General features: G+C 33.1%; 1 protein-coding gene across 1 annotated transcript; it reads right to left on the bottom strand.

Annotated features, from left to right (window-relative positions):
• Positions 1-121: 121 nt before the first annotated feature.
• Positions 122-1,779, bottom strand: LOC123667169 (dihydrolipoyllysine-residue succinyltransferase component of 2-oxoglutarate dehydrogenase complex, mitochondrial-like). The gene has a single exon (XM_045601138.1). It carries the CDS (start codon positions 1,762-1,764, stop codon positions 352-354), a length of 1,413 nt encoding a protein of 470 aa, XP_045457094.1. The 5' UTR covers positions 1,765-1,779; the 3' UTR covers positions 122-351.
• Between the last annotated feature and the right edge of the window lie 10,902 nt (positions 1,780-12,681).

Here is a 12,681-nt window from a genome sequence, read left to right as displayed (position 1 = left end):
TGAAGGTCAGCGCTCAATATTCGTGCCGATTATGTATGGGAAAACATACTGTGCCATAATTAAGATAAATAAATAAATATCTACACAAAGATAAGAAATAAAGGAAATAAAAACGACATACTATCCACCGTACAAGATATGTTTTCTGAAAATTATTTATTACTTATTAATCGATAAATAATACAATAAAATACAATCGGACGTATTCAATAAATACAAACAAACAGACGACAAGCATTGATTTCACAGGAAGCTATTTATACATAAGTTGTTCCGCTCCCCAGTCGATTTTGTAAAATAATTAATATCTAAGGTAATTTCGAATTTCAGACTGGAGAGTCCTTAAGCTTCTTACAATCCAGCTACTATGGACGCCGGGTCCTCGACTCCTTCCTTTATCTTTCTGAGGAACATGACCGCTTCACGTCCATCGATTAGTCTGTGGTCGTACGTCAGCGCTATGTACATCATCGGTCTGATCACAACTTGCCCATTTAAGGCGATGGGCCTCTCGAATATTCCATGCATACCTAGGATGCCAGACTGTGGAGGGTTCACGATAGGAGTACCAAGTAACGACCCGAAGACTCCACCGTTGCTGATCGTGAAGGTACCACCGTCCATCTCCTCGATGGTAAGTTTACCTTTCCTCGCTTTTTCCGCTAATTCCGCGATCGTCAGTTCTATGTCAGCGTAAGTCATGTTCTGAACGTTTCTGACGACGGGCACCACCAGGCCCTTTGGTGTCGCGACTGCAACAGAAATGTCGACGTAGTCGCGGTACACTATTTCGTTTCCATCGATGACTGCGTTGACAACTGGTTGGTCCATTAGAGCGTTGGCAGCGGCTTTGACGAAAGGCGACATCAAACCCAACTTAACACCGAATTTCTTTGTGAAAGCATCAAGGTACTTCTTCCTAAACGCCATAATGTTGGACATGTCGATTTCATTGAAGGTGGTAAGTAGTGCGTTGGTGTTCTGAGCCTCTTTAAGACGCTCGGCGATTCTTTGCCTCATGCGGTTCATTTTGACGCGTTGTTCGCTGCGGGTACCGACTATCTCTTTGCTGTAGTCCGATGGCGGTACTTTGACTGAGGCGGTTTCGATTGCTTGGGCGTGACGGATCGCTGCTACTGGTATTGAGGAGATCGGAGCAGCTGGAGGCGGTGTGGCTGGCTTTGGGGGGGCCTGAGGTGGTGGTGGAGGGGTGGCTGCTTGTGGTGGGGGAGGGGTGGCTGCTGGTGGTGGGGGTGGAGGCGGTGCCGCAGCTTGTGGTGGGGGTGGAGTTGGGGCCTCAGCCTTAGGCGGCTCGGGAGCTGGTGCTGCGGCCTTTTTCGGAGCCCCACTTGTTATTTCAAGTTTGAACAGCTTCTGGCCAGCTTTGACGGTCTCGCCGTCCTTAACATAGAACTCCTTGATAATACCGTTGTCTGGCGCCATGACGGGTATCGCAGTTTTGTCGGTCTCGATCTCGAGGACAACTTCATCAGCGGCGACCGCGTCTCCGACTTGCTTGTCGAGTTTCACGTCACCTTCGGAGACGGAGTCTGGGAAACTCGGTGTGAGGACATCCTGTTCGGCGAACAGTGGGTTCGTGAAGTGGATGGACGCGATCTGGTTTTGGGCGGTTATGACCCTGGGTTTCAGGAGCTTCCCGGGCACTGTATTGCAGATCCTGGTCACTTCTGACGACCGAAACCGGAGGCCGTGACTCTGCCTCCGGTATATAGTCTGCAGATGCTTCGAGCAGCGTCGCAACATTTTTATTTGATCACCTTTTTACCCTGAAAATGAGATTAAAAAATTGTTAATGTTTTTTTTTTATATACTTTCATTAAAAAAATTAAGATTCAAAAATAATAATTTATTTTCATAAATCGACCTCATTATACAGTTAAATTATAATCGATTTTTCCAGATTAATTTTAATTAAGATTAAACTGATTTTTCTTTTTATGTTTGTAAAATATTGATACCAATTTTACAGATTAAAAACACCTCTGCTTATGAGACAAATAAAAAAAATCTGTCCAATTTAAGTTAAGATTGTAACTGGTTTTAACTAGTTCGAATAGATCTGTAGATCTGAGATTAGATTTAACCATAGGTACGGTTTTTTGCGTTTTGTTATTAATGATAATATTTTAAAATAATATTGTTTATCAATAAAAAAAGAAAATGACCAAAGAAAAATAATGTCACAAAACAAGAGGTTTAAAAAAAATTTATATAGTGGCTTTAAAAATAAGTTTATATTGAATATAAATCTTATAAAATAATTAGAAAATTTGTATGTACTACATACATTCATATTTATCATTTAGGTTATAAATATTTTCTCTATTGAGGTTGTCTGTAAGAGTTTACTGTTAGTCATAAATAAATTAAAACAACAACACAACACACAAGCACAAACTTCCAGACCACGGCAAGCATCTACATGGTCAATACAAATGTTTGTCATGGACATCATGAGAAACTCTAAGTACCAGCTACTCCGACTTATTATCCAGGGCAAGATTCAGGGCTAGCGCAGTGTGGGTCGTAGAAGAACATCTTGGCTAAAAAATCTACGCTAATAGTTTGGGAAAAGCACCCGTTCGTTATTCAGGGCTGTGGTATCAAGGATACAAGTTGCCAAAATGATCGCCGAACTTCGTGAGAAGATGGCACTTTAAGAAGAAGAAGTCATGTACAAGAATCAAACCCACAACCGCTATTGCAACAGACAGCGTTGTGACCGCTACACCAACGCGTCGTTATACTGTCTTTATACTTTTTTTAAGTAAAAATATTGTTATTTTCCTTATTATAATTTTAAATGTCCAATAAAATATTAAATAATTAAATAAATAAATCTTGTTTCTTTTATAATACGTAGACATTAATCAATATAATTAATGTGAAATCAACATAATATTTATAGCCTTAATGGACCCTATTTTATAGATAATAAATTCTTATTTATAAGCTATATACGTAATTAATAATAATTGCTTTAAATAAATAAAATTGGTTCGTCTGTTTTTGATATTAAAATAACCACTTTTTACTAAATGCATATGGATTTATACACGGTACATATACCAAAATAACATTTTTACAATTTTCGTCTGTCTGTCTATCTGATTGTTCCAGCTGATCTCTAAAACCGCTGGACCGATTTTGATGGGACTTTCACTGGCAGATAGCTGATGTGGTAAGGAGTAACTAAGGTTAATTTTATTTTAGGTATTTATTTTTTTGTAAGTGCGAACCGAACAATAGCCTTTTTTTGTTAAATTGCACGCGGACGACGTCGCGGCCACAGCTAGTGAAGAATATAATTATATCATTTTGAGTGGATCAGGTTAGACATTCTTTTTTGTTACGTTTGAAGTATGTATGTTATCACTAAATGGGTGTGAACTGACGTCAATATTTATGTTTTCATATCTTGATACTTAATAAAACAAAGATTGGTCTGATATGAATGAAATCTGTGATATATTGATAATCTTCGATTATAGAATAAAGAGTTAGGAAAACTAAAAACCATATTTTTTTTTATGTCACAAGGTCGGCAAACAAGTGTACGGCTCACTTGATGGTAAGAGATTACCGTATCTTATAGACGCCTGCAACACCAGAAGCATCGCAAGCGCGTTGCCGACCCTATCCCCAATCCCCCCAGGAGCTCTGGTCACCTTACTCACCAACAGGAACACAATACTGCTTGAAAACAGTATTATTTTGCTGTGATCTTCTGTAAGGTCGAGGTCGGGCTGCTCCATATTTTGAGCAGGAAATTCCTGCTGTGCCCTACCTCAGTTAAAATATATTTTACTTATAATTAGTGTCATGTATAAAATAACCAAAATATTAATATATAAATAGTGTTATGTATCTAAATGTTAAAAAATTTGGCCCGACCTTCTCATCTTATGCAACATTTCAGTTAATGATTTCTTTAAAGTAAAACTTTAACACTGATTTAATTAGGGGTTGTCCAGTAACCATGTGATGATTTTTAGCAATATTAACTCCCTCTGCTACCCTTGTTGATATTTGGTGAGCTTTACCCAAAAATCGCGTGTTTTTTTAGTGCAAAGTAAATTGAAAATCGAGAATATTATTTTTAAATAGGTACAGGTATAATCTGATAAAATTTTGGAACACTAAGCATTATGATACAAATTTCTAGATTTGCATCAAGATTGCAGTTTGTTGTTTGATGTTTTTTTTTTTGACAATAACTAGATACTTAAATTTGGCGCAGCGGTCACAGCACTGGATTGTGGCTGTTACGTTGGCGGTTGCGGGTTCGATGCCCAAACATGGCAAACATTTGTATAGGCTATATAGATGTTTGCCGTGGTCAGGGTGTTTATGCAGTCCTTGTGGGACTCCCCACCGTGCCTAGGAGAGCACGTTCTGCCGTCGGTCCCGGTTGTTATCATGTACACCTGATAGCGATCGTAACTCATAGTATGGAATATATCCGCCAACCCACATTGGAGCAGCGTGGTGGGAAAGAGGCCTATACCTAGAAGTGGGATATTACAGGCTGAAGCGACACGAGATACTTAAAAGTTACTTAAAGAGACACTATTTAAATTCATTAGTCACATTATATTATATTGTAATATTAATGTCTTCTTTCATATGTATATTTGTATTTTAATATATATTAGTGATCGCCCAGAGGTCGAAATTCGACCATTATTAAAATTATAAATTAAAGAAACCAATAAATAATGAAAATAAAGAACCTTTTTTAAAAAAAATCAATTTGACTACAGACTGACAATCAACAAAATAGTATAAAATATGCGTGTGTGCGTCAACATGGTATTGCGTGTAATGTTTTTTTTTTTTTATCGATTTAATGTATTTTTATGCATAATTTTAAAAAAATATGAGCATTCTGCACGCTTTCTCTATATAAACTATGAGTGTGCGAAATTTCATACTCCTGCGTCATTAGTCAGTCGTGGGTACATTGTTTTTGCTTCACATATTAATATATAGATTTTATATATTATATTTATATGAATGTGTATTTAGAAACCGTATTTGAGTATATCTATGTAAGATGTATATTTAAGTGTATCATTATATGTCTATATACCACACCTCCATGCGGTCCATGCCGTCTAATTCTTTGTCGTGTCCTTTTCATGCTAGAGGTTGTCTGGAGGAGATCGCTCTTTTAGCGATAAGACCGCCATTTTTACATGTTTATGTTTTCCTATTCGATGTAAAAAAATTCTCTCTTAGTGTACAATAAAGTACATTTGTATTTGTAATAATTTGTGATGATTTTCTCCCCATCTTACCAGTCACACGTGATAAATGGACGACCTCTTATTAAATTCGTTATATATTAGCTTTCCACTAGCTTTTACACAGCATTTGCTGACCCGTTTTGGTCTCATTAATGCACATAAAGAGAACAATGTTAAAATAGAACAATATAGAATGGAATCAGTAGACAGAATAGTGTTGTTGATTAAGGGTGCCATAAGACAGAAGATTGTGATTATACTAAAAAACACATCTTTGGCATATTAAATTCCATTGTTATACAAATTTACTGGTGCAGTATTTCACGAAAGATACAAATTAATTTATAATTGATAGTGTTTTTAAAATAGTTACTGCGGAATTTCTTGCCGATACTTCTCTGCAGAATGTACATTACGAATCAGTGGTAGCTTCATTTTAACTTTAATTTATTTATTGAAGACTTTATAATTATATTATTATTTGTAAAATGAAGCTTTTGATGCCTATTCGAATAAAGTGATTTTTGATTTTGATTTAGTAACCTAAATAAAAAAAGATAGCTTTGATAGAAAAATACTCGACTTAGATTTAAAAAAAAAATCCATCATAAGTTAATAAGGTTCATTTGCAATAAAGAATTAATTTTTTACTTCCAGTTTATATTAAAAAATTGAACTGATTGATCTGTTAGCACAATTAAAATTTGGTTTTAGCACCAGGGTTTGTTTTGTATACATAATCCTATTTATTTAAAAAATCTGTCAAGTATTGTCTAAAACACGAGTGCTCATTTGCCTATCTTAGGAACAGGTAATTGACAAACGTTTGTATCTAAGGAAAGCAAGCCAACTAGTTACAAAACAATGAAATTATAATGAAATTCTTTGATCTAATGATTTGTCTTAAAAAAAAATTATTTAATACTATTATCAAAATTAAATAGTTATTTATTTATGTTTATGTTTATTATAGTTATATATTCAAGTACAAGAAAATTGAAGGGTTTATATATTTGTTTGTGCTTATCTTAAGATCTAATTTCATTTTTAATACAATGATAGTCCATAAATGTTAGTAATCAATCATTACAGCCTATACAGTCCACTGCTGGACATAGGCCTCCACAAGTTTACGTCAAAAATAACGTGAACTCATGTGTTTTGCCCATAGTCACCACGCTGGGCAGGCGGGTTGGTGACTGTTAGTAATAATTTTATTTTATTTTATTGGCAAATTAATTTTCTTTTTCTATTTGTAAAATATCATTATATAATTATAATAACATAGCAATATAAGCTTATGGGATTATTATTATAATACTATATAATATAATTATTATAATACTTGTTTTTTTTTTACTTGTTGTTATATATAATAAAATTATATTTCAATAGATTAAAAAGAATTGTATATAACTAAAAATGATCATATACTAATGAAGTTATATATCTTCATAATTATTATGAAGATAACATAATATATAACATTCAAATGTGAATTTGAATGTTAGCAAAGACTGGTTGCTGCTGCATGCTGTGTGGCTACGGCATAAAAGAATATAGCCATCCCCTCTCTTCCCGTGGGTGTCGTAAGAGGCGACTAAGGGATAACACAGTTTCACTGCCACCTTGGAACTTATAAAGCTAACCGATGGCGGGATAACCATCCAAATGCTGGCTTTGAAATACACAGGCGGAAGACAGGCAGCAGCGTCTTCGGTGCAACAAAGCCAGCCCTGCGGTCACCAACCCGCCTGCCCAGCGTGTTTACTATGGGCAACACACCATTTTTGGCGCGAACTTGTGGAGGCCTATGTCCAGCAGTGGACTGCAATAGGCTGTACTAATGATGATGATGATGAAAGGTTGGTTAATCTTTAAGTTACGGAGTGTAAATATATAAAAAAGCAAAATTTGTTATTGATTGATAAAGAGGAAAAATGTGTGATTAATATAATTATACATGCTAATCTAGAAAATTCTTGTTAAAGTTAGTTTGATCACAATTCTGATTTTCAAAACCAGTTAATTCTACTTTTTCACAATTTCATTAACATTTGAAAATCAAAAACTATTTATTTAATTTTACTTATAAAATAAAGTGTTAAAAAAACTATTAAAAAAAAAAAAAAAGAAAGTTTAAAATTTATTTTTAGTAATTTATAGGGTTATATAAGGGTTGGTTTACAAGGAATTAAATTGGTTGGTGGAAACATGTGGTAAATTTAGTGTAAAAGGTTTAAGTGTGGAATTTAGTTTCGAAAATTATATCCTGAATTTTTCTATATATTAATTACTGGCCGGAAATAGTTTAATACCGGCCGGTAAGTTATTATCAAAAAATACAACTGGCATAAAACATGTCAAAAATAAAAATCGAAATTAGAACATGACATAAGTTCACATAACTGAATTTACTATCAAATTAATATTTTGTTTTTAACAAAATTACTCGAAAATCTATTAATCGATACAGATTAAACAAATATGTTCATAAAATTAGTAGTTCGTCAGACATATGCAAGCGTTTACATATTATGTTAGTTCAAGGTTATTATTGATAATTAGGAGGTCACGAGAGCTATGACTTACCTGAATTGAGGTAAATGATTTTTTGGGCACTGAGAAACAAGTTATTTTCAGAATGTTATGTAAGCTCAGAGTCTCATGACAGGGGCACTTATTTATTATTTATATAATTGTAACGGCCATTGAGATGATATTAGGAACTGGTACTTCACTTTCTTCGACCGGCTGTTTTTCTTAACAACGTAGATGCCTGCGGTCTACATTAATTTCGGTATGCCTTGCCTTGCCTTTGCCTAGAAATCCCGTTGGCGACGGCTGTCATGTGGCCAGGTAGTTGCGTTTCGTTTTTGCTTAAAAAGTTAGTGTTAATAAAAAAATATTCAAAATATCAAGTTGCTTTTTTATTTGTTTTCTTTTGTTTTGTAAGTTTTTCATATTGTTAAGGTTAATGCAGTGTACACTTTTTATTTGGAATATTTTAATTTTTTTTTCTCATCATAAATACGATGTTGGCATAATCTGTTGCAACTTGCAAAGGAGTTTAATGTAGAACAGATAATTAGGTAAATTTATAATTTTTTTTAAATGTTTCACAACTATTAATTTTTTTTATTATCAACTACACTCATTTAAAGTACCATACTTATTTCATTTATTACTAAAGAGGTTTATTTAATTTTGATTAGTTGCCTTTAAGGGATTTCACTACTCGCTACTAGATGGCGGCTATACCGATTCCTGGTTATATTACTATTTTTTAACCGACTTCCAAAAAAGGAGGAGGTTCTCAATTCGACTGTATTTTTTTTTAATGTATGTTACATCAGAACTTTTGACCGGGTAGACCGATTTCGACAAATTTTGTTTTAATCGAAAGGTGGTGTGTGTCAATTGGTCCCATTTATATTTATTTGAGATCTAACAACTACTTTTCGAGTTATATCTAATAATGCGTTTTTACTTGACGCTTTTTTCGTCGACCTACGTTGTATTATACCGCATAACTTTCTACTGGATGTACCGATTTTGATAATTCTTTTTTTGTTGGAAAGGGGATATCCCTATTTTGGTACCATGATAAGGAAACCAGGATCTGATGATGGGATCCTAGAGAAATCGAGGGAAACTCTTGAAAATCCGCAATAACTTTTTACTGGGTGTACCGATTTTGATAATTTTTAATTTAATCGAAAGCTGATGTTTATCATGTGGTCACATATGAATTTTATCGCGAACTGATTAATACTTTTTGAGTTATCTTTGATAACGCGTAGTTGCTTGACTATTTTTTCGTCGATCTACGTTGTATTACTTGTTGATGTTATTGAAGTGGGTTTTTTTTTCGTTTGCGAGCAATCACAATTGTTAAATAGTTTGTCTTAAATTAAATCAGGTATAGTTTTTATTCCTATTGCTTACCTCAATATTCGATTTATGTTTATAATATATTTGAATTTACTAAAAATCGTCTCCAAGTAGTTTATAAAATGAAAGATAATGTGTAGAATACGACGATTATACGACAAATGTAGAAGTCATCATTTTTGTTATAAATCACAGCTTTTTAGACTTTAAGTAACAAATAAAATTGTTCTTTATTATACACCAATAATTAATAACCTTTATCTTGGTTTTATCGGGTTTTCTGGAAGAAATGGCGCAATAGCCATTGCATATCTAAATATACGTATACGTCATTACATTACGACGTATTTACGTCATTTGCATACTACACAGTCTATGACTAACTTATTATATTTAACAAATTACAATGTATTTTTATGTGTACTGTATTTTTTTTAAAATGCGGCCATTTACTTAAGTACAATTTGAGTTAAGGCCCACAAGAAAATGTCTGGAAACTGGGGAGACTTGGGAAGTTCCTCAACTTTACCGAAGATCATAAACAAACAAAATTTAATTAAAATTGTTTATGCGTTAGAAAGTCTATTTATTAGTATAGATCAGCCCTCATGTAGTGCTGTTCCTGTGTGAGTAAGGTAGAGAGATATTAGGTGGCTGCGTCTGGTGTTGCAGAGTACCTCTATAGACTATGGTATTCGCTTACCATTGGACAGACCGTACGCCTGCCACAATAGTGTTATACAAAATGTGTTTGCTTGCAAATGAAAGAAAAATCGACTTCAATCACATAGTTAAGTAATACAACGTAGGTAGTTGACATAACTACTCGTAATTACATACGAATACAAAAACTACCGTTAGATCTCGATCGATAGATATCGATATAAATAGAACGAGTTTTCGATTAAGAAAAAAAAAAAACATCAAAATATTGTACATTCAGTAAAAACTTATGATATAACACAAACTAAATACAGTCGAATTGAGAACTTAAAAATAAAGTTAAATACGAGGTGTCCTACACTGAATTATTGTCTCTAACACTACATTACTCTGTGTACCTACACTGTAAAAATTTTTTGTAAAATTATCATTTTTTTACTCAACATGAGATGGCTAAATTACTAATCAGTGTGTATGAATTCAAATTATAACACATTTTGAGTAATTTTCCAAGACATATGAGAAAATTTGCTAAGATGCGCTTTAATTTTACAATCTTAGAGTATAAATCTTACTTGTATTGTAATTTCACGGAACAGTTTATTAAATTTTAATAACAAACTTTGAAGATTTACCAAAATTTTATATTGGTATTTTTACTATTCTTATTGTAAAATTACACAATGTATTGTAAAATTACTAAAAAATACTATTTTTCTTTAGCCTTGTTTAATTTTACTAAACACGCTGTCGACTTTCGTTTCCAAGCTTCGTAAATTTACAAACATTGTGCGTATTTTAATTTAATCTGTGGTCTAGTAAGATTGTGAAACAATAGTTAAATTCGAATTCTAATGAATTCATTGGAAATTCAATAATCTTCTCATTAATTTTATTATTTTGACTGTAAAATTATACAGTGTTTTGTATAATTAACAGTATAATAGGGTAACTACTTTTTTAGATGAACCAAAATTGTTAGTATTTCGGTTTACCATAGTTTCTTGAAAGATTACAAAAAAAAATGTTTATTTACATATTATTGAAATTATTAAAAATTTATCAATATTTTTATATCATATTTATATGTAAAATTTTGATTTGAAAATTATATATAGTAAAGTTATGATTAATAAAGCATTTTTAACTTCCCTCTAAAAAAATTAAAAATTTTTTTAAAAATCGGGAAGTTATTGGTTTTACCCCGTTTTTCGAAAGTCGAGTTTTCATCATATCTCGACGTTTAAAGGCCCTAGAAAGCTTCCCTGACTATTTTTACGAGGGTGTCTGTATGTCTGTGTGGATGTGTGTGTGTACGCATGTAAGCCTCTTATAACTTTTGAACGGCTTGACCGATCGAAACGAGACTCGTGGCATTCGAAAGGGTTCCACTCAACTTAGACTTCCTGAAAATTTGAAGTGAATCGATTCGGTAGATTTTGAGAAATTTAAAAAAAAACCGCGAAAAAATTTTTTCGAAAATGATGTTTTTTTAGAATAACTTTTTGGCTATTGCACCGATCAATTCCATAACCTAATCAGCTCTTAAGCTCAAAAAACGACGTCGAATGCCGTTTTGCAAATCAAAATCGGTTCATTCGTTCGTGAGATATCGAAAACCAAAAAAATCGAAAAAAATAAAAAACAAGCGTTTCTTAGAATAACTTAGTGACTTTACGTCTAATCGATTTTGTTCTCATTGTAACATTTTTAGGCCTCAAAAAACTGCGTCGATTGCCGTCTTGAACATCGAAATCAAACCACGCGTTTTGCAGTTATGGCATTTCAAAAATTCCAAAAAAAACGTTTTTTCAAGATAACTTTGAAATTTTGAGACTCATCGACTTTGTTTTCCTTACATCACTTTTAGTGCTCAAAAAACTGCGTCGATTGCCGTTGTACAAATCGAAATCGGTTGATTCGTTCGTGAGATATCGAAAACCAAAAAAATCGAAAAAATTCAAAAACAAGCGTTTTTTTAGGATAACATGGAGACTGTACGTCTCATCGGTTTCGCTCTCATTGTAACATTTTTACGCCTCAAAAAACTTCGTCGATTGCCGTCTTGAACGTCAAAATCGAACAACACGTTCCAAAGTTATGGCATTTCAAAAATTTCAAAAAAAAAGTTTTTCCAAGATGACTTTGAAATTTTGAGACTTATCGATTTTGTTCTCTTCACAACATTTTTAGTACTCGAGAAACTGCGTCGAATAGCATTCAGAAAGTTAAAATCGGTCAATTGATGCGTAAGATATCGTTGTTGCAAAAGTTCTAAAAAAAATTTTTGAGCTCGAAGAGCTCAAAAATCATTAATGTTGAAGTGTTGATGAGCTCGCAGAGCTCAACAAAGCACTCCTGAACTTACTTCGGCGCGCTTCGAGTGTAGATAGCGGGAAGTTGCAAGGATGGCCTTCAGGGTCATCCTCTTTTCGAATTTTTTTTTTAACAAGTTATAAAGTTAGAAAATGTTGGTGAATTAGCTGGTTAGAAAATGAATTATCGAATACTTAATTTTTTTCCATTCAATCTTAATATATGTATTTAATTTTTTTCTTGCAGTTAAAAGTAATGATTTTTTTTCTCAGTTAAAGTTCTAATATAAGGAGAATAATTATGTATAAACTATCATTTAAAATATTAAATATTCTCTGACGGTTTTATGGGCTAAAAGTTCTTAGTATGAATAAAAAACTAAACATTTTTATGATCAATTATTGATTAAAATTACAAAACTGTATAGTAAAATTACTAATCAAATTTTCTGTAACCGCTTGGTAAATCTCCAAAAATATTTTGCAATTTTATCAAACTCAATTCAAGTGAATTAAGTAGTATAGTTACAAAACAGCAT

This window comes from Melitaea cinxia, chromosome 27 (genome assembly GCF_905220565.1).
Source record: "Melitaea cinxia chromosome 27, ilMelCinx1.1, whole genome shotgun sequence".
Classification (NCBI taxonomy): domain Eukaryota; kingdom Metazoa; phylum Arthropoda; class Insecta; order Lepidoptera; family Nymphalidae; genus Melitaea; species Melitaea cinxia.
The sequence above is the reverse complement of the archived record's forward strand: the minus strand, read 5'-3'. Positions and strand labels throughout refer to the sequence as shown.

Coding starts and splice junctions, on each gene's coding strand:
- LOC123667169 (XM_045601138.1), bottom strand. CDS start 1,764: ATGTTGCGACGCTGCTCGAAGCATCTGCAGACTATATACCGGAGGCAG.